Source organism: Diaporthe citri, assembly GCF_014595645.1.
Source record: "Diaporthe citri strain NFHF-8-4 chromosome Unknown scaffold_5, whole genome shotgun sequence".
Classification (NCBI taxonomy): domain Eukaryota; kingdom Fungi; phylum Ascomycota; class Sordariomycetes; order Diaporthales; family Diaporthaceae; genus Diaporthe; species Diaporthe citri.
Window position 1 is genome coordinate 899,481 of NW_025064850.1, and position 18,458 is coordinate 917,938.

Below are 18,458 nucleotides of genomic sequence, written 5' to 3' on the forward strand. Positions count from 1 at the left end.
ACTCCTGCGTCGCTGTCTGAACAGACGACGGCGCCGCCGACCTCAGTACGATGAGCCAGACGACTTTCGACCATTCGATAGAGGACCTTGCGCGCTTGGAACGTGAAGCCGAATCGAAGGAGCACGAGCTCAGACAGATTAGGGCACAGGTTGCTGCTGCACGACAACGGTCGATTGCAACGGCTGCCCACAATCCCGACCTCCTGTCTGCCTCGCAGTGCAATTTCCAGTTCTCGCCATTGCCTACCTCTGCTCCACAAGACGCCAGGCTTCACGCCACGCCTCGCCATGGGGACCTCACGTTCCACACAGGGCCCCAGCCCTCGGTAAGAGCGGTCCCACAGGCCTGCCCGATTCGGACAGTCCCTCTAACATGACAAGCAGGTCCAATATCAACACAACCCGTCACATCCCATGAAGCGCACCAAGACTACTCACCCCCACCCCCAGCAATCAATGACAAGTTCAAGTGCCGGCATGGTGCGCTCCAAGTCCAGTTCAGCTGCACAGAACCCCTTTGCCGGTGGTGGTCGGGTCAAGCCCATATCACCCCTGCAAGCTCAGCAAGGCTCCAAGATGGACATGATGGCCAACTTCCTGAACGAGTCAGAGCAACAGCAGCCTGCAAATAACTATGTACTTGCACACTCAATGGGCAACTCCATGACGTCCCAACCGCGCAAATCGGAACTCGCAACGGTCATGGAAGCCGGCGGGATGTTGGAGGACCCTGCAAGCTGGCTCTCGAGGCACCAAGGAGATTTGGAAACAGCACCACCATTTATTTCGAACGACATGCAGTTCTCATCTTATGGGCAGCCAGTGTCTGCCCCAGCGTATCAGCCGTTCCAGTCGCAAGGCTTTCCTACGTCTCAGTGCGGGTCTCTGACATCAGGCCCTACCATCGAGTCTGCCATGACAAGATCCAACAGCACCGCCAACCAGTCAGTCTCGGGCCATTTACAGATGATGAGGCTGAATTCCCAATCGTCCATGAACGATTTGCCAAGTCCCGAATACGGCAGCTTCGTCCCCACTGGACATCAGCCTACATCAAACAAGCGCCGTGCACCGGACGATGAGCTGCTAGTTGGCGTCGGGAACAACCTTGGCGAAGTTTCCTCTGCACTGGAAGACTACTCAGAGAATATGGGTCGATCCATCTCTGTCGACAGCAGGCGGTCAATGGAAATTTCAAATCCTCCTTCCCAGATGTTAGCCATACCGATGCAGAGGTCAAAGACCACAGACACATTCCCGTCAGCTCAGTCTCAGAGTAGCCCAGCAATTGGGCAGCAGCTCGACCAAACCGAACAATCTGAGCCTATGATGCGGTCCATCTCCGCGAGCAGCGCAAAGTCTACCTTTTCCCAGCGTCTGCGAGCCAAGGACTCATTGCATCGCCAGATTGCAGCGGCTAATGTCCTCCTGGCACCCAAACCCGCTTCCGACCCTAATGAGCCGGAATCGGATTCACAGCCGGGCTCAAAATCTGGGAAAGACGGCAAAGTGGCCGTCACCAAGGCCAAGTACGAACGGCCCAAGCACCCCAAAGTCAAGTGCCGGCAATGCGATGAATACCCAGACGGATTCCGTGGTGAGCACGAGCTTCGTCGCCACACCGAAGCCAAGCATGGAAATGTTGTCAAGAAGTATGTCTGCGTTGATCCGACTACCAGAGGTCTCAAGAGCGACTACCAGCCAGTAACGCCACTCGACAAGTGCAAGCACTGCAGAGGCGGGAAGCAGTATGGAGCCTACTATAATGCTGCTGCTCACCTAAGGCGTGCCCACTTCTGCAAAAAGCCTCCCCGGGCCAAGGGAGCTGCCAAGAATGGGAACGACGCTGAGGCTGCTGAAAGACGAGGTGGGAAAGGCGGCGGTGACTGGCCACCCATGAAAGACCTCAAAGTATGGATGGAGGAGAAGAGTGTCTCGGTAGACGACCAGGACGCCCTAGACATCAACACGATACAAGACGAGGACGATATGCAGAACCCAGACATGGAGTACATGGACGGTTCACTCCCAACCGCCTTCGGCAATCTGCAGCCTGGCCAGATCGACAGCACAAGTTTCTACGGAATGGGTGGCAATTTGCCGATCGAAAACAACGAGGTCTACCAGAACATGAACGATCTCTATGCAGTATCTCCGGTGCAGCAGCTCGACACGATGATGATGCCGTCTGTAGGGTCTGCCAACTTCGACTTCGCGTCCAATGTCTCGCCAGCTTTCACCCAAATGCTGCCTATCGATCACAACGCCTACCACAGCCCAAACGTCTCCTCGTCGTCTGCTACCCTGACAGCGTTCAACAGCTTCATGGAAACGCAGCAGTTCTCTCAAGCGTCGAGTCAACAAAACCATATACCGATTAACCAGCCGTCACATGACGTTGGGGACTTGGAGTTCTCCCTGGTTTTCACCGGCGGCGGGGTTGACGGCTGCTAATTCAGAGATCCGCATGGTCATTTGTTGCCAGCAGTATCCTGTACTCTTGTCGGCCTCCTTGTTACGAAAGCGTATGATTACGAGTTATGTTTGATTTACAGGTGTTTCCTCTTGGTTATTGACTTCGGCGTTTGTTTGTTGTTTATTTCATGTTTGTTTGAGTTTCTTTGCCGTCGCTCGCTTTTACTTGGCCCCGATCGAGGCATACGTTCTGACGAGGCGCCTGACTGCCACTGTTTGACTGGGCGCGCTTGGGTCCTGTACTAGACACTCAACACACGTTGCGAGCAGGCAGGGTAGAGGAAAATGGGTTTCGCATTGTATTCGGCGTTCTTTGGGGGCCAACGGGGTGGAAAAGTGCAAAAGACAGGTTGGACTCGCATTACCTTGTCGCTTCCTGGGTTCGCGAACCACCCAGAGGCACAGGGCCATCAGTCTCCGGACTCATTGTCGTTGGGCACTCTTTGAGGTGTCGCACATGTTTGGTTGGGAAGGATCTCGAGCCTGAATGTTGGTGCTCAAGCGACAACGAGCGAAACGCATATTTGAGAACGGGATTGGGATGATGATACCTTAACTATTTGGTAAGGGCTTCGCTGAGAAGACTTGGATACCCCTGAATGCATATCCACCCAGACAATCTTGTCTGGCTTTCAAGAAACATACCTGGCCTGTCACCCACTCGTGCACACTGTCCCATGTGCAATGGGTCCCTTACATGCATGGATTTATAGCTGTTGTCGCCTTTCGGAAGGCTACTATGGATACAGTCCAGCACGGGCCGCGGTAGGCGTCAGGCCAGGCATCACATCACGGACGGCTTCACCTTTCAAAGACAGCCAAGTGAACCAACTCGTATTGCATTGCCCGAGCCCAACCACCGCTACACAAATATAATAACGCCTCAGACACCAGCAGCCGACAGATAGATCTCACCGCCAGCCTAAGCGACCACCAGCTCGATGACGGCCGAGTCGGACGTGCCGTGCCTGGAGAAGGACGACAGCCGGAGCCCGGCCGCGGCCGCCAGCTCGCCGTAGTGCCGCTCGCTGCGCCTCTTGCCGCCGAAGTTCATGAAGAAGAGGTCGACGGCGCCCATCATCTGCGAGGGCGCCTCGGTGATGATCTGCTCCGAGATGAGGACGCGCGAGTCGGGCGCCGCGGCGGCGCTGATCTGGCGCAGGATGTTGGTCACGTCCTTGTCGGGCCAGTCGTTGAGGACGCGGCGGATGTGGTAGACCAGTGCACCTGGAAGGGAGTGTAAGCCACGAGTTGTTCCTGTGCATCTTGTCCTCCGCCTTGACGGTCACCAAAGAGAAGGGAAAGGGGTTGGGGAAGGGGGCTGATCGGATTACTTACCCTTGACGGGCTCCTCCCCGTGGAAGCTGGCGCCGAACTTCTGCACCTTGGCCAGCGCCGGGTCCGCCTCCTTCTCGACCTCCTCGATCGTCTCGGGCCTGTCCTGCAGCGCGCAGCGCTCGGCGGGGATGTCGGGGTTCTCGGCGAGGATGGCCTTGAGGGCCTGGCCCATGCCGCCGCCGACGTCGACGAGCAGCGTGCGGTCCCCGTTGCTACCCTCGGTGGCGTGCCTGCCGATCCAGCTGAAATCGTACATTCCCGTGATGGGCATGTCGGCGACGCCCACCTTCATGGACGCGTTGAAGGGCAGCGCCTTCTCCGGGAACAGGGCGAAGACCTCGTAGTTGGTCTTGTCCGGGTGGCCCCACGACAGGCCCCAGGGTGTGACATTCGCCTTCTTGGGCTCCGCCAGCCCGTGGGTGCCAAAGTACTCGGGCCAGTGCGCCACGGGGAGCAGGCAGTTCTCGAACAGGTGGCTGAACATGAGACTCACGCCCTCGTCCAGGAAGAAGCGGGACGTCCTCCCGTGGGCGAAGGAGGCTGTCTCCTTGCCGGCGGAGAGCACGTCGCACGCAACGAGGAAGTTGGCGAAGCGCTCCAGCATGTTGTACTCGCCGCCCGTCTTGGCCGCCAGGTCGGCCAGGCTGATGGCGGAGCCGTCGGCCGGCAGGGCCGCGAACACCTTGTGCTCGATGAAGAGCTTCACGGCGCCCATCTCGATGAACGAGTACATGTAGCCGTACACCTTGGCTTCCACGGCGCGCTTGACGGCTTCCGGGACGGCGGCTGCCTTGCCCTGGGGCGCGGTCGGCGGGTCGGCGGCTACGGATCCCATGTTTTATGTGTTGTGTGCTGGAGGGAGGGCTTGGGATGTTGAAATGTTGTATTTAGGGTCGAAACGGCCTGGTGTGCTGTTCTCGTGATAGAGTCGTGCAGAGATGCTCGCTTATGAATTAAATCGTGATCGCCCCTGAGCAACCGCGTACAGGCTTGCATTTCAACCCTCCTCGCTCTCTTAGTATAACATCGCCATCGCCAAGAAATTAACGAAGCCCGAATATCTAGAACTCGGCTGATGACAACAAGAGGCGAAATAAAGAGATGGTCTGTGTGCCGTGCCGCGGCTTTGGCGGGCAGTTGAGTTGCTTGGCTCCGGCTCCAACCATGGTGCTTCGTTTCTGTATCGCCTCTGGCAATTCGCCTTCACTGCGTCATATTCGATACAGAATAGCCGCCGTGGGGGTTTAGTGCGTCCGCGAAACACGGTTGAGGTTGCTGACAAGGTTGGATGGACGGGCTGACTGTCATGACTGCTCGGTTGTCATGCAGTCTCGGTGCAGGGCTGACAACGCCAAGAAATGTGGCCATAAGACTGACAGCACGTGTGAGTTTGAGTTCAGCAACTGGGGGATTCGTGGGGACTGGGACCAGCTTCATGCCAAAGACTAGCCCACAGGAGACGAATTGGTAGTTGAGAACCCGTGCCATAATTGTGTGTTTGAAGAGAGCCTTGCCACTGCCTACATCCCTGCACAGCCCATTCCTCCCCTCATTCTCTGCCGTAAGCCCACTTCTTCGCACTCTCAAGTACTCTCGTTTCCTCCTCTACCCTGAAATTTGGCAGTGAAGTTTAGTCTCCTTGCCTTCTCTTTCTTACTTGTCGATTTGTCCACCTTTACCCTTGGGGTCTCTTGCGGCAGCAGCCTTCGATGTATTGATTGAAGGTGGAGCAAACCTAAGAACACCTACATGTGAGATGCACCTCTGAATCATCTTTTGCAAAGCGTCAATTGCTGTGAAGTTGCGAGAGCAGCACAGTAAATTCACAAGCAGGGAGGAGCTCTGGTAGTCTCATTGTATCCAAACACCGAGAATATAGTAGTGTGGGCAGTTGGGCTAGTATTTAAGTGATGGCCACATGAGAAGTGAAATAGGTCATCCCGGAGTGAGAGCCCAGCACCATGGAAAGGGGAGGCAAAAGTTTACATGTGTTCGAGATCCACCAGAGCGATCCCATGATTCTCGTCTCTCCGGTAGGCAGTTGTGCCTCAATACCGACCGGTTTCATTCCGAATAGACAAGAGATATTGAAAACCAGTATTGTTAAATGATGTCACTTCTGGAATTTCAAGTGTCGTCAAGTTTAGGAGATGGTGTCCAATATCGAAATAAGCCTTTGGCGTACGCTATAGTGGTCCAAGAAATTAAACTCCACCGCAAAGCCCAGTCGTGTCTTTTCCCGCCGGAATTTGACACAACATTTGTCCCATTCCTCAAGAGCTCAAGTACATGAAACAAGTCATAGTGATTCAAGTGAGACCCAGGGTTTTGCCAGAAACATGGCTAACAACACCTTTTTCAACATCCCAATACAGTCTGGAGCGATCTTCTTGATCGCGCATGGAAGGGCTTCATGCCACTCTTTCCGAGTTATGAGTGAATGCTCATTGAATTAAGAAAGCTGTGCACAACCCAGACCTCGCTGACTACTATCGAACACGTCGAATCAACGCCCGTATTCTGCATTTGGTTCATTTGTTTTAATACAAGACGTGTGATCAGATGCGAAAATGATGCGTTCAGGCTAACTAACGAGGCGCAGAGGCTATTCAGAAGCAACAACTCTAGGCTCGAGTTGAACCACACTGGGAGTTTTCATCACCTTGAGGCCCACCTAGCTTGCCACTTGAAACAACGTTGAGGCTCTACTTAAGCTCCGCGCACTGGCGGCCGCTGCTGCAGTAGGTCCAAAGCTTCACCAGCAGGCGTTTCAGCCTTTAGTCCTGACGAACAACATCTCGGTACATGCCTTGAAACAAACCTTGTATGCCAGGTCTCCCGGACACGGATCCCCACCCATCCAGAGCAGAGCACTATCGAATCGGTGGTTTGCACCTTCGAACGTCGACTCATCCCATTGTCCAAGAGGTGCGCCTTATCTAAACTTTTCACCCGGTTTCGGAAACGGCACATGTCGTGCAAGGTTTGTGGCTGCCTGCCTGCAGCGTTTTGTGGCATCGGAGGCGTGGGGAAATGGATCGCCGATGACACAGCAAGACCCTCGAAGATATTGCGAGATCCATCTATATAGACTCCCAGCTTTAAGCCCCTCAAGACATTTGGGTTGTGACCATCGTTGTTTTCTATAAGCATACATTGAAAGTTCTTTATCATCTAATCATAATTCCTGTTCTCTACCAGGCAGCGCTTGGACAGTGCGCAGATCAATCAATCGCATGCAGTGTCAGCGTGCTCAATCACAATCGAATCATACAGCGTCGTATCCGGTCATGGGCTTAACCTTCAGCATTCGTGAGTGTCACATACGCCTGCCACTGCGGCTCAAATAACCTCTGCTGCGCGACTCAAACGTGGGGCGAGGGTCGGTGCGTGCCGAGCACAACGACTCTGCCGTCTCACGTTGCTTGGCCAAGCTTTAGTACTGATCACACGTATTCCACGGTTTTAGCCAGTGTGCTTTTCTCACCAGGCACACCATCGTCGATAAAACAGGCCATGCGAGAATAGGTCTTCTCCGTCCAATGTCTCGTTAACTTCTTGGCTATTCGCTTTGGCACGACGGCGTACGACGGCGTCCTGGAGTGCCTTGATAAGCTCTCGGAAGCACGGCCGCCATTCTTGGGAGAGCAGCAGCAATGTTTAGATAGAAGCGTGTGTGACCAACTGCTCCCAGCCTGGTACACTGCAGCATTTCATGGTTTTCCCTTCGATTGCCTCTAGGAGAGATTGTTCATCATTTTATCCTTCTGCCAATGATACGCGTGTTTCTCTTCCCATCAAGATGAGGCCAATCGACGTCTGCGGGCCTAGAACTTCGCCCCGGCGGGCACATTTGGGAGTCCGTAGTGCGACGCGCACGTTTTCCTGTCCCTCCAGCCTGCCGTGCCGATCAACACTCTTGACAAGCTTGACTCAGTTAGTCTCTCTTGGTTAGCTTGCTACCTTGTCATCGGACCTCCTGCTCAGCCGCAAGGGCGATATATTTTCTTTGTCCCCAGTCCTCTTATCGAGTAGTTCGGATGCCCTTGCGCATCGGTTTCGCTAAAGCCACAAGCTTTGCCGCGGCTCAGCAGCAGCGATCAATACTCAAGATTTCTTTAGCGCAGTGCCCCGTGATGGCGCTACGGGCTTGACATTGAAGCCGGCTTACCAGCCAGCCGGTTCAAGGTGTTAGCGTTGGCTACCGGGGAGCAATATATGCAAGTCCTGGACGCCCTGAAGCTCGTTTCAGCACCAGCAACCATCCTCCTGCCGTTGTGCACACCACCGCGCCCGCCGAGGTGGAGCAAGCCCGACCTCGCGATACTCGACAATGGGAAACTTCGATCATGATTTTGACGTGACCCTGAGGTCACAAAGCTGGTCTTTGTACAGCGTTGGGATCATTCTCATCATCTTCAGGCTGTGAGTATCAACTCTCGCCCACCCTCATTTCACCAAACACCGAAGGCTAATCTGTCATGGTTGATCAGAATCGCTAGAGCACGGAGGTTAGGCGTTGGCAACTTCCAGGCTGACGACTACCTCATGCTCCTTGTGGCTGTAAGTCCTCCCCCTGGAATACATCGCCAAGCATCCACGGAACTAACATTATACCACAACGAAGCTGCTCTACACAGCCCTCATAGTCTGTCTCAACATCATCGTACATGGCGGTGGGTCTAACCTATACCCACCAGGGCTGGAGAAGACCTTCACAGCCAAAGACATTCGAGAGCGCATCTATGGCTCCAAGATCGTGGTCGTCTCGGAGCAGGCCATGCTCAATTTAATATACACCATCAAAGTGTGCATGCTTATAATGTACACACGCCTAACTCTCTGCCTCCGTGACCAGCTCATGGTCCGTTGCCTGGGAGTGTACGTGTTCATCGGGTGGTTCGCGACCGAGATCGCCTTCTTCACTGCTTGCCAGCCGTTTGAGGGCTATTGGGCGTTGCCCCCGCCGGATCCGCAGTGTACGACTCTGCAGAAATATGCTATAGTGCAAGGCTGCTTTAATATCACCTCTGATTGCGTCATGATCTGTATACCTATGCGTAAGTTGTCCCAGTTCTTCTATCTTCAACATTTTCCAACTTCCACTCAGGTAAAGAGTCGCTACTGTCACCAGATGAGTTGCGAATATTGAAGTCCGTAACATATGGCTGACATGTAATAGCGCTCATTGTACGAATGGCTTTGCCATGGCGACAGAAGATCGTCGTCGCATTCATCTTCTCCCTAGGAATCTTCGTCATCATAGCCGCACTCCTCACCAAAGTCTTCAACCTGACAGATGTGTATGACGCCGACTACATGCTCTGGTATATCCGGGAGGCCAGCGTAGCAGTCTACATGAGCAACCTACCGATGATATGGCCACTCCTGCGCGAGTGGTTCCCCTGCCTCCGGGCGCTGACCCCGGGCGCTGGCAACACGTACGAGAGGCGAGCTCGGAGAACGACCTTCACGCCCAGATACGGAGCTCGCAGATCTGCTCGGAGGATGACCATCCCTAGCGGCAAGGCAAGTGGCGGCACGACCCTGCGCTCGCCTTCCCTCGAGCCTGCGCCGGGCATCCACCCCAAGGACCCGGGGTACGACGTCGAGATGGCGATCCGCGGGGTTGACTCGGATGGCGAATCCAAGCGCGGCAGGCACAGGAGAGCGGATCCTGAAGACCAGCCGGGAGCTGGCGGGTGGCATGATGCTTCGTCCACCGACCAGATCATGCGCATCAAGACCCCTCCGAGGAGCATCTCGCGGGCGACCACGGTCGAGAGCAGTCTTCGGTTTCTTCAGATGGAGCAGGAGGCTCGGGATATGGTGATGGGTGCTGGAATCCAGGTCCAGACTTCATTCTCGGTGGAAGCGGAGGCAGCGACCCCGCCGCAGTCGAGTCAAGGGGGGCCGTCTCCGGAGCCTTGGGCACCGACGAAGGGCGGTTGGTGAGATTTTGGTAGAGGAATGGCGAAATGCTGTGATATCCTTAGTGGCTCAATGGGTTGGTAGGGAGTTTGTGTGTCTTTTGAGGAAAGCCGTGTATGTGACATGCAAATACTTGAACAGACATCTGTCAGTCTCGGCTGAAGCCTTTTGGCAACACTCATGTGCAAAACTTCATTGCGCACCATGCCTCCCATCTCCTAGATACGACAAAGTATATCTTGCTAAAAGTAGTATCGCACAGCTCATCAACTTTGGCAATGTGGTTGCCAAGCCAAGTTTGAACTTGTTGAACATTCATTGATATTCCAACTCGCATGGGGACTTATAAACAAGTCACTTTGTCTTGAGTGAAGGTTGAGATACTGGTAGAACACGCACGTGGCTTGCCTCTTATTAATCTTCTCAACAGTCTGTGCTACACTTTGAATCACTGTGACTCTCACAATATGTAATGAGACTACACAGTTGCAATACGTAAGGCTCGCCGCAAATCAAGGTATTGGCCCCGAGGATGAGTCTGCTGACCACGTGCCCAATTACGGGTTTGTACAACGCCTTCCGGGCTTGCCACAGCGACGGACCAGGGCTCTTGTGGACTTGATTTGTACCGAGCCGCAGTCGTACGTTGCATCCCCACGAGTTTTAGGCCATGGCGCAGGCCTGCATATGACACAGCCTGCATGAACGCAGCAAGGCATTTCCCCCGGCTGAAATGCTTACGTTGTTCTCACTCGCTCTCAGCGACTCCCGGACGATGTGAGGACACGCCCAGGCGTCGGGCCTCATTCCTACAAAGCGATCTGCTTCGGAAGGCCATAGTTATCGACTACCAAGGCGCTCATGTTGGACATGAGCCACAATAACACAACTTGCCCTTTCAGTAATGGACCCGTTGTCAGCAGCAGGTTTGGCGGGGACGGTTGTGCAGTTCGTCCAGTTTGCAGCAAATCTCTTCACCGTTGCGAGGGAGCTTCATCGCTCAGCTTCGGGCAGTTCCGAGGAAAAAGGAGTCACTGGAGGCCATTTACTCGAGATTATCAACTTTGAGCACGGATCTGCAGCACCCAGGGCCGACGACCAACAGGAGCAATGGCGCAGAGTCAGACGAGGCAGAGGATGTGGCGATGGGAGTTTTGGCCAAGGAATGCAAACTTGACTGCGACCGACTACTTTCCGTTCTCGGCAGACTCAAACACGGAAATGGGAGCTTTCCGAAATGGTGGAAGAACTTCAAGTCGGCACTGAAGGAGCTGTGGAGGGGCGATGAAATCGAGGCGCTGGAGGCACGTATCGCGAATCGGCAGACTCAGCTGATCATGCACTTGTGTATGAATACAAGGTCAGATTCATTTGAAAGCATAGTCGTCGATCTCAAAGGCTTACAGTGTATTGGCTACTTAGTGAACAGCTTTATCGTTTGAGAGTGCAAATGAAGCGCGACGATAATAATGTGGCTCTCAGCCTGACCTCTCGTCACGAGGACCTCCGGCACAGGGTCCAGAGGATGCAGAATCTCATTGAAGAGATCAACCACGCGTTCGTTGCGAATACTGGGAGACCTGACAAGCTGGTCCCGTCTCGAGAATTCGACCAATTCCCAAATACGGAATCATTGTTGCAGCAGGTCTCAAAGCTATCGCTAAATGATGCGAACAAATTCCTCGCGGACAATCTGTTCTTCGATAGATCAGAACTTCGACAATTGGCATCGTTAAGCGAGATGTACACCAAGGCAGATGATGTCCTCCAGGCCATCGACTATGAACACAGAACTGCTCGGCATGACAGCATACCACAAGAATATCCCGCCACATTCGATTGGGTGTTCGACAGGGACAATCCACAGAATGGCCACCTTCTCGAGTGGCTTGAGAAGGACAGCGAAATCTTCTGGATAACGGGAAAGCCAGGAGCGGGCAAGTCGACATTCATCAAGTTTGTGGCAGACAGCCTCGAAACAAAGACAGCTCTGAGAAAGTGGGCTGCTGAAAGCAAGCCTGCCATCGGTTGCCACTACTTTTGGAGCGGAGAGACGTCGATACAAAGGTCCCGCGATGGGCTGCTCCGGTCTCTTTTGCACGATATATTCCTCGAGGCCCCTGAACTTTTCCCGGAAGCATATACTCTTTTCGCCGCGGTCAGAAAGCCAAGTCATCTTTTATCTTCTGCTTCTTTATTGATGGGTTGGATGAAGCTTGCATGAAAGATCACGACAACGAACTTTGTGATACTGTGATCGCTCTGTCAACTTGTCCAAACGTCAAGCTTTGCATCTCGAGCCGGCCCTGGAACACGTTCACAGAGTACTTTGGAAACCGACCTACCCTGAGCGTACACGAGCTCACTCGCAACGACATTCAAGACTTTGTGCAAAACGAACTTAGCGGACATCCCAGGTGGGGAAGCTTGACCAATGAACGGGGCGAGAGAGATGGCCTGGTCGTTGAAATAGTACAAAGAGCCCAGGGCGTCTTCCTGTGGGTTGTACTTGTTGTCCGGCAGCTTCGAGAGGGCTTGACCAATTATGACACCTCGAAGGATCTATGGAAGAGGCTAGACAGGATCCCGGATGGACTAACAACGTTTTTCCGGCTCATCAAGAGCGTGGAGCCCTTCTACCTCCAAAAGATGGCAGAGACGCTGTTGATAGCCGCCGCTGGTCAGGGTCCTCTCCACTCAGCAATCTATACTTTCCATGACAGGTGCGACGAGAACGGGAATTATGCTATCGAGGAGCCAATTTTTCCGTGGAAGGACGAACAATTTGCAAATGAGGTCAGATCGTACCCAATGAGGCTGAATTCTAGATGCAAAGGACTGCTTGAGGTTGACGCTTTCGACAGTGTAAACTTTCTTCACCGCACGGCGCGAGACTTTGTGCAGATGGAGGATATGAGGGAATTCCTCAAAAGTCATGCCATTGCAGGCTTCGATCCTGGGATGAGCATATTCCAAGCATAGATATTCTGGGTTAAACATTCGACCTTTGTGGTGGGAGGGATTGATTATTTTGGACCTTCTAAGAGTCTATTGGTGGATACCGATACCCTCGAAACGGCGCTCATGTATGCTGGCAAGTCGGACAACCCATTCATTCTTGACCTGATCGATGACTTGGACTGGGCGGTCCACAGGATGTTTGATACTGGACAGGTGACATTGCCGGTACCGAGACAATTCAGCCGACACAGCAGCTATTCCGAACCTGCCTCTTGCGAACCGGGCTCGACGACTATTCCATCAAAAGACTTGTGCGAGAGCCTCGATACTTACATGATCTGGAGGTACCCCCTCTGGTATCTGTTCTCAAACTTGACAGCCAGGACGAGAACAACCATGAGATGCGATGGCCGGCACGAAGAGTCAATTTGCTTCAAAATCTCTTGGACCATGGTCACAACCCCAACACAGTATATGTCGATACGGAGTCTGGGATTGAGACGACCCCCTGGTGCCAGCTTGCGAAGAGATTGATGCTCTGCCCACAGCTCGAACAGAACCAACTTCCCTCGGATTACCCGCAGCGACCCTGGATAGAGGCAGTGAGCAGAGGCGTGATCTCGATGCTCCTGGACAACGGAGCCGATCCGAACGCCATGGTCGAAGGCGAGGACTCACCAGAGCCCCTTGCGGTGTGGGCCAAGTTCTTCCTGGCCGTCTTTTCGACCCCCGCGCTCATGTGGCACAGCGATCAGTACCTCGGTGATTTGGATAAGATGGTGCGAAAGGCGAACCTCGATTTGAGAACTGGCTTCCTCCCTCCAGCCGCTTGGCGAATGGCTAGTCGGAGAGCCGATCGATGTTGTCTGTCGAAGCCTTGGTGTCCCGCTACCCCTCCGAACCGCTCTGCGGAACATATTGGGATGCTGCATGAGGAGAAACTCCGCCGCGACCTCGACGCGCGCGCCCAAGAGCTACAGGGAGCTCCAGTTCTATGCCGAAGTCACGAAGACATTTCTGAGGCACAACGACTTCTCAAAGCTGCCGCTGCATGATATTCGCGTGGCTGTGCAGCAAAGCATGCCCGTGAGCCTTTTTCCGGACATATTGGAAGGATTCAACGGCTTTCTTCAATCTCGCCAAGAAAGCAGGTCGTTAGCGAAGAGGCGGAGGCCGCTAGACGGCGATGGCGACGAAGATATGGCGTGCAGCCCGGGACATAAGGCCCCAAGACCAAGCTTCATCTGCAATCTCCCAGGCCCGGGTGGGACGCCGGACGGTCAGGTTGGGAGAAGATACGGAGAGACAGTTTGGGCCTGAACAGTACACGAGAGCCACTACTTGTTTGGACATGACACGGACGCCCAGTGAGCAACCCTGGTACGGTTGAAATAAAAATTGGCAAAGTGCTAAAGATGGAAAATAGGTAAGTAAATGTCCGTTGTCCTATCAGAGCAAATAGCGGTTGTTCCATGTAACTCAAAGACCAGCAATGTACCAGATAACAATCAACTGCGGAGTTATACATGGCCAGATAGTTAATTGTGTTGAAGCAAAGGATGAAGTCGAGGTTTGTCTGAGATGGTCCGTGCTGACCCAGGCCGGCACTCAGACGCAGATGCGGGAGATCTGTGAATTGGTGGAGCTGTGACAAAACACACAAGCACTGGACAAGCCATCTCGTTCCAGCCAAAACAGCCACAAACCCAGGGGCAAAGGCGTTTTACCAGATGATTTCAACTCTGCTGGCTTTCGCTTATTTCTGAATCATTCCAGCCAAACACAAACAAAACAGGGTTGTTTGCTCTGCTTGCTTGGCATGTGCCCTGGTCGTTTTCACGAGGGCCAGGGTGAGGTGGGCCTGGCTCCACCCTACAACCCAGTGCCTTCCAAGGCGACATGACGAATTCCACCCTCCCCGGGCGGACAAAAACGATACTTTGTACCCTCTTATACCTCCACGCTTTTTACTTAAAACGCATCTTGCTTATTTTAAGGAATATAAAAAGTATCAGGTTAGGCCTTAAGTGGTGCTTGGCGATGCCTATCGGCACCATTTATCCTTACCCCAGCCGGCCCTTTTTAAATTTAATTGCCAGCTTAGGAAGAGTTGGTTTATTAAGAGAAGTTAAAAGTAAAAAAAGTATTTTAAGGTACTTTAAATTATAAGTTGTGCACTTGCTTAGCGTTTTTACGCTAACTAAACTTAGATCTCCCATAGTAAAATCATTGTTTTCGTCCGCCCGGGGAGGGTGGAATTCGTTATGCCGCTTCCAAGGTTGGTTGCAGGTGCAGGTGCAGTAGCACACACCTACGTAGGGCAGAGTGAAGGGGTACGCACGGCTGGCAAAGCACCAGCCAGGAATGACAAGGAGTGCCAGGGCACACAAGTCCATCCACACCAGGGCCAGAAGTCCAGACCCAGACCGAGACCGAATAGCTGGGTGTAGCTTGGTTTGGTCTAGTGGGGCCGGCGCATTACCTCCGTTCCTGTCTCTGCTCTGCATATTCTTTTTGCGACACCCTTTTTGTAGCTTCACCCTTCCATCCTCCTTGCCCTCGCCTGCCCAGCCAGCAACCTCCACCCTGCACCTCCACCTGCGCCTGCTGCCTCTTGTCTTTGTTCATCAGGTCCGGCCGGCTACCTTCTCCCCCACAAACGACTGACTTGTCGGGCCCTTTTTTCATTGTTCCCCAGCTGATGCAGCGACTCGACAAGCCCTGAGAGACTCAACTTGACCGAGTCTTGCTCGTCGTTGCGCACGCACGCACGCACGCGCCGTCAATCAGCCAGCCCCGTTTCTCCTTGGCCCGCGTCCACAACGACAGAAAACTCTGAGACGGTGACCGCCTTCGGAGCTTGACAGACAGACAGACAGACAGCCTGCTTCTCAACCTTTCATCACCTATCACGAACCAAGACCTGCACGGCTCTGGTTCCAGAATCAAACCCCTGCCCCAACCCCCAAGATGGCGGGTGCGACACCAGACATCCAGCAGATCCTTGAGCAGTTGCGTGGTAAGCGCTCCCCGACACACCTGTCATCCCGCTCTCCCTCATCCCGTGAACCTCAGCTGACCCGAGTCTCACTTCGTCCCTTTAGCTACTCAACAGAGACCTGCGACGACGACCCCTACGCAAGGCCAGCCTGGTCTTCCTGGCCCATCCTACCCCCCCGCCCAGGGCTATGCCATGCCGCCAGGTGCCACTCCTGTCCAGCAGAGCAACTACCCACCTCCTGGCGCCTACGGCTACCCGCAGCCCTCGTCGAGCGGGACCGTCGACCTGAGCGCCATCAAGCCAGTCAACTCGGGCACGGTGAGCATCCAAGATGCCATAGCAAAGGCAAAAGCCGTCGCTGCCGCCAACAACCTCGCCCCCTACGAGCGGCCTCCCGTCTACGCTGGGAACGACGGGCGTCGCCGGTCGCGTTCCAGATCCCCTCCCCGCCGCGAGGCTTTTCACGACAACTACAACCCCTATAGAGATGAGCGTCGTGCTGATCGTGCCCCTCGCGACCACGGCCGCGAGAGGTCATACTCCCCTGGACCCCGTGGCCGTCAGGGCGGCGGTGCTTTCTCCCCCCGAGGCTCCAATTCTGCGCGCCAACGCTCTCCCCTCCGTGGAGAGGATGACAGCTCGTCCGAGACCATGCAGATCGAGGCAAGCCTCGTCGGGCTCATCATCGGGAGGCAGGGAGAGAATCTACGACGTGTTGAGGGCGAGACAAAGTGTCGGGTCCAGTTCCTTGCCCCGCACAGCGGCGATGACAAGTTCCGGCAGTGCAAGATCACCGGCCCTCGCGCCAGGAGAGCGGAAGCAAAGGCAGCCATCAACCGGATAATCGACGACAGTGGCATGGGCGCGATCGCCCGCGCCGGTTTGGATAGAGGCCAGCCCCGTCCGCCTCCAACTGTCGACCCCACCAGCGGCCAGATAAACCTCAAGGACGGAGAAGAATGCTTGCAGATCATGGTGCCTGACCGCACTGTTGGTCTCATCATCGGACGAGGTGGCGAGACAATCCGTGATCTCCAGGAGCGGAGTGGCTGCCACGTCAATATTGTTGGCGAGTCCAAGAGCGTCAACGGGCTCCGCCCTGTCAACCTTATTGGTCCTTATGCCGCTGCTGCCCAGGCCAAGGACCTCATCATGGAAATTGTGGACAGCGACAGCCGAAATGGAAACTCAGGCGGCGGCGGTGGAGGCAACCAACACCAAGGCCGACCCAACCAGCGGGATAACAGCCACGACAAGATCAATGATGCAATCTTCGTCCCGAACGAGGCCGTTGGTATGATCATTGGCAAGGGCGGCGAGACCATCCGTGAGATGCAGAATCAGACTGGCTGCAAGATCAATGTTTCGCAACAACCTGCGCCTGGTGAGGCTGAGCGGGAGATCGAGCTTGTCGGTAGCCGGGACGCAATCGAGCGGGCGAAGCGGGCCATTGAGGACAAAGTCGAGGCAGTTGTAAGTCTCCTGACTCGTGCATGATATGATACTGTGCCTATCCTAACACCCGGATCCAGAGACAGAAGAGCAACGGTGGTGGTGGTGGCGCCGGAGGAGGAGGAGGCCGCGGTCGTGGGCAGCACCGCGACTACGACAATCCGAGCTACGGGCAGCCGCCTTCTAACAACCAGCAGCCACGGGCACCTGCGGCTCAAGCAGGCGCTGACGGCCAAGCAGACCCCTACGCACCCTGTGAGTATAATCCCCCCCGGAACAGCGCCCTTCCTCCGGGCCACATTCTGATGATGCGAGCAATCACTGACGCACACGGCAGATGGCGGCTATCAGAACTATCTGGCACTATGGTACCAGTCCCTTGCTGCACAGCAAGCCAATGCGGGCCAGGGCGAGGCCCCCAAGCCACCCGGCACATCGTAACCGGCCATGCGCACGAGACGCGGCCAACTGCGTGACGTCCTCTGCGGAGAGATTGACCCGACTGAACCACTGTATCGCTGTTGACTGACACGGCGGCTGTCCGTCTAACCGCATCCTGATGAAGCTGTCCCATGCCAGAGATACACGTCCATTTTGAGAACCGTCCAGCTCCATCTCTATACCCCGACTTTTCTTCAGCCTTTCATTGTTTGAGCACATCATCTTCTGCGCGCCACAGTCTCCGCGGAGAAACCTGCTTTACAAAAAGGGCCTCCCTCCCTGTGGGCCACTCTGACATTCCCGTCGACTTCTGACACGGCCGGTGAGGCAACTGGTGTCGCACTTTCGCGGCTTCGATTGATTTGACACTTCTTCATGAGATGCCACTTGATCGTAGTCCTGACAGCGGCCTGACTGCCTTCTCGGCCATGGTTCGCAATCTGCACGGACGAAGACCTTTGAGCTTGATGCGCTTGATGTGCCTGCTCCGGCGTTGTCTGGGCAACCTTGAAAAGTTCAGCTTCGTCGCCCACTTTGATACTACCGCCTGACTGCTCCTCATCCCAGGGTCTTCTCGAGGGCAGCTGCCGCCACCCGAGCGCGATTTCTTTCTGACTGCAGGCGTTCATTCCTTCAGCATTTGTCGTTCATGCTCCGCAACTTGAGGTTCAAGTAAGCTTGCATCTGACATTTACGGTTGGTGATGGTAGAGCGTCGTGACACGGCGTCTTGCGGCTCCTGAAGCGCGTCCATGAGGAGAGGGCATATGACTTCTACCCGCTGCACATGCGTCTTGTCCAAATATGGACAGTCTTTAACTCGGTTATGACCAGTCTCTTTTCAGCTCTGCTTTCCATAG

The 18,458-nt window shown here is 54.5% G+C and overlaps 4 protein-coding genes across 4 annotated transcripts; 3 read left to right on the forward strand and 1 right to left on the reverse strand.

Annotated features, from left to right (window-relative positions):
- Nucleotides 1–456: 456 nt before the first annotated feature.
- On the forward strand, nt 457–2,454 carry INS49_010953 (uncharacterized protein; the record flags this gene model as incomplete). The annotated part of the gene is made up of 1 exon (XM_043171675.1): nt 457–2,454. One exon carries the CDS (start codon nt 457–459, stop codon nt 2,452–2,454), a length of 1,998 nt encoding a protein of 665 aa, XP_043023420.1.
- A 943-nt stretch (nt 2,455–3,397) lies between these two features.
- Nucleotides 3,398–4,648, reverse strand: INS49_010954 (uncharacterized protein; the record flags this gene model as incomplete). Its single annotated transcript, XM_043171676.1, has 2 exons — nt 3,398–3,702; nt 3,814–4,648. The coding sequence occupies 2 exons, from the start codon at nt 4,646–4,648 to the stop codon at nt 3,398–3,400; spliced, it is 1,140 nt and encodes a 379-aa protein (XP_043023421.1).
- Nucleotides 4,649–8,146: 3,498 nt separating this feature from the next.
- INS49_010955 (uncharacterized protein) lies at nt 8,147–13,760 on the forward strand (the record flags this gene model as incomplete). Its single annotated transcript, XM_043171677.1, has 10 exons — nt 8,147–8,238; nt 8,307–8,376; nt 8,441–8,873; nt 8,996–9,715; nt 9,810–9,835; nt 10,007–10,040; nt 10,759–11,104; nt 11,167–11,915; nt 12,068–12,540; nt 13,254–13,760. The coding sequence occupies 10 exons, from the start codon at nt 8,147–8,149 to the stop codon at nt 13,758–13,760; spliced, it is 3,450 nt and encodes a 1,149-aa protein (XP_043023422.1).
- Nucleotides 13,761–15,675: 1,915 nt separating this feature from the next.
- INS49_010956 (uncharacterized protein) lies at nt 15,676–17,599 on the forward strand (the record flags this gene model as incomplete). Its single annotated transcript, XM_043171678.1, has 4 exons — nt 15,676–15,724; nt 15,810–17,179; nt 17,239–17,413; nt 17,496–17,599. 4 exons carry the CDS (start codon nt 15,676–15,678, stop codon nt 17,597–17,599), a joined length of 1,698 nt encoding a protein of 565 aa, XP_043023423.1.
- Between the last annotated feature and the right edge of the window lie 859 nt (nt 17,600–18,458).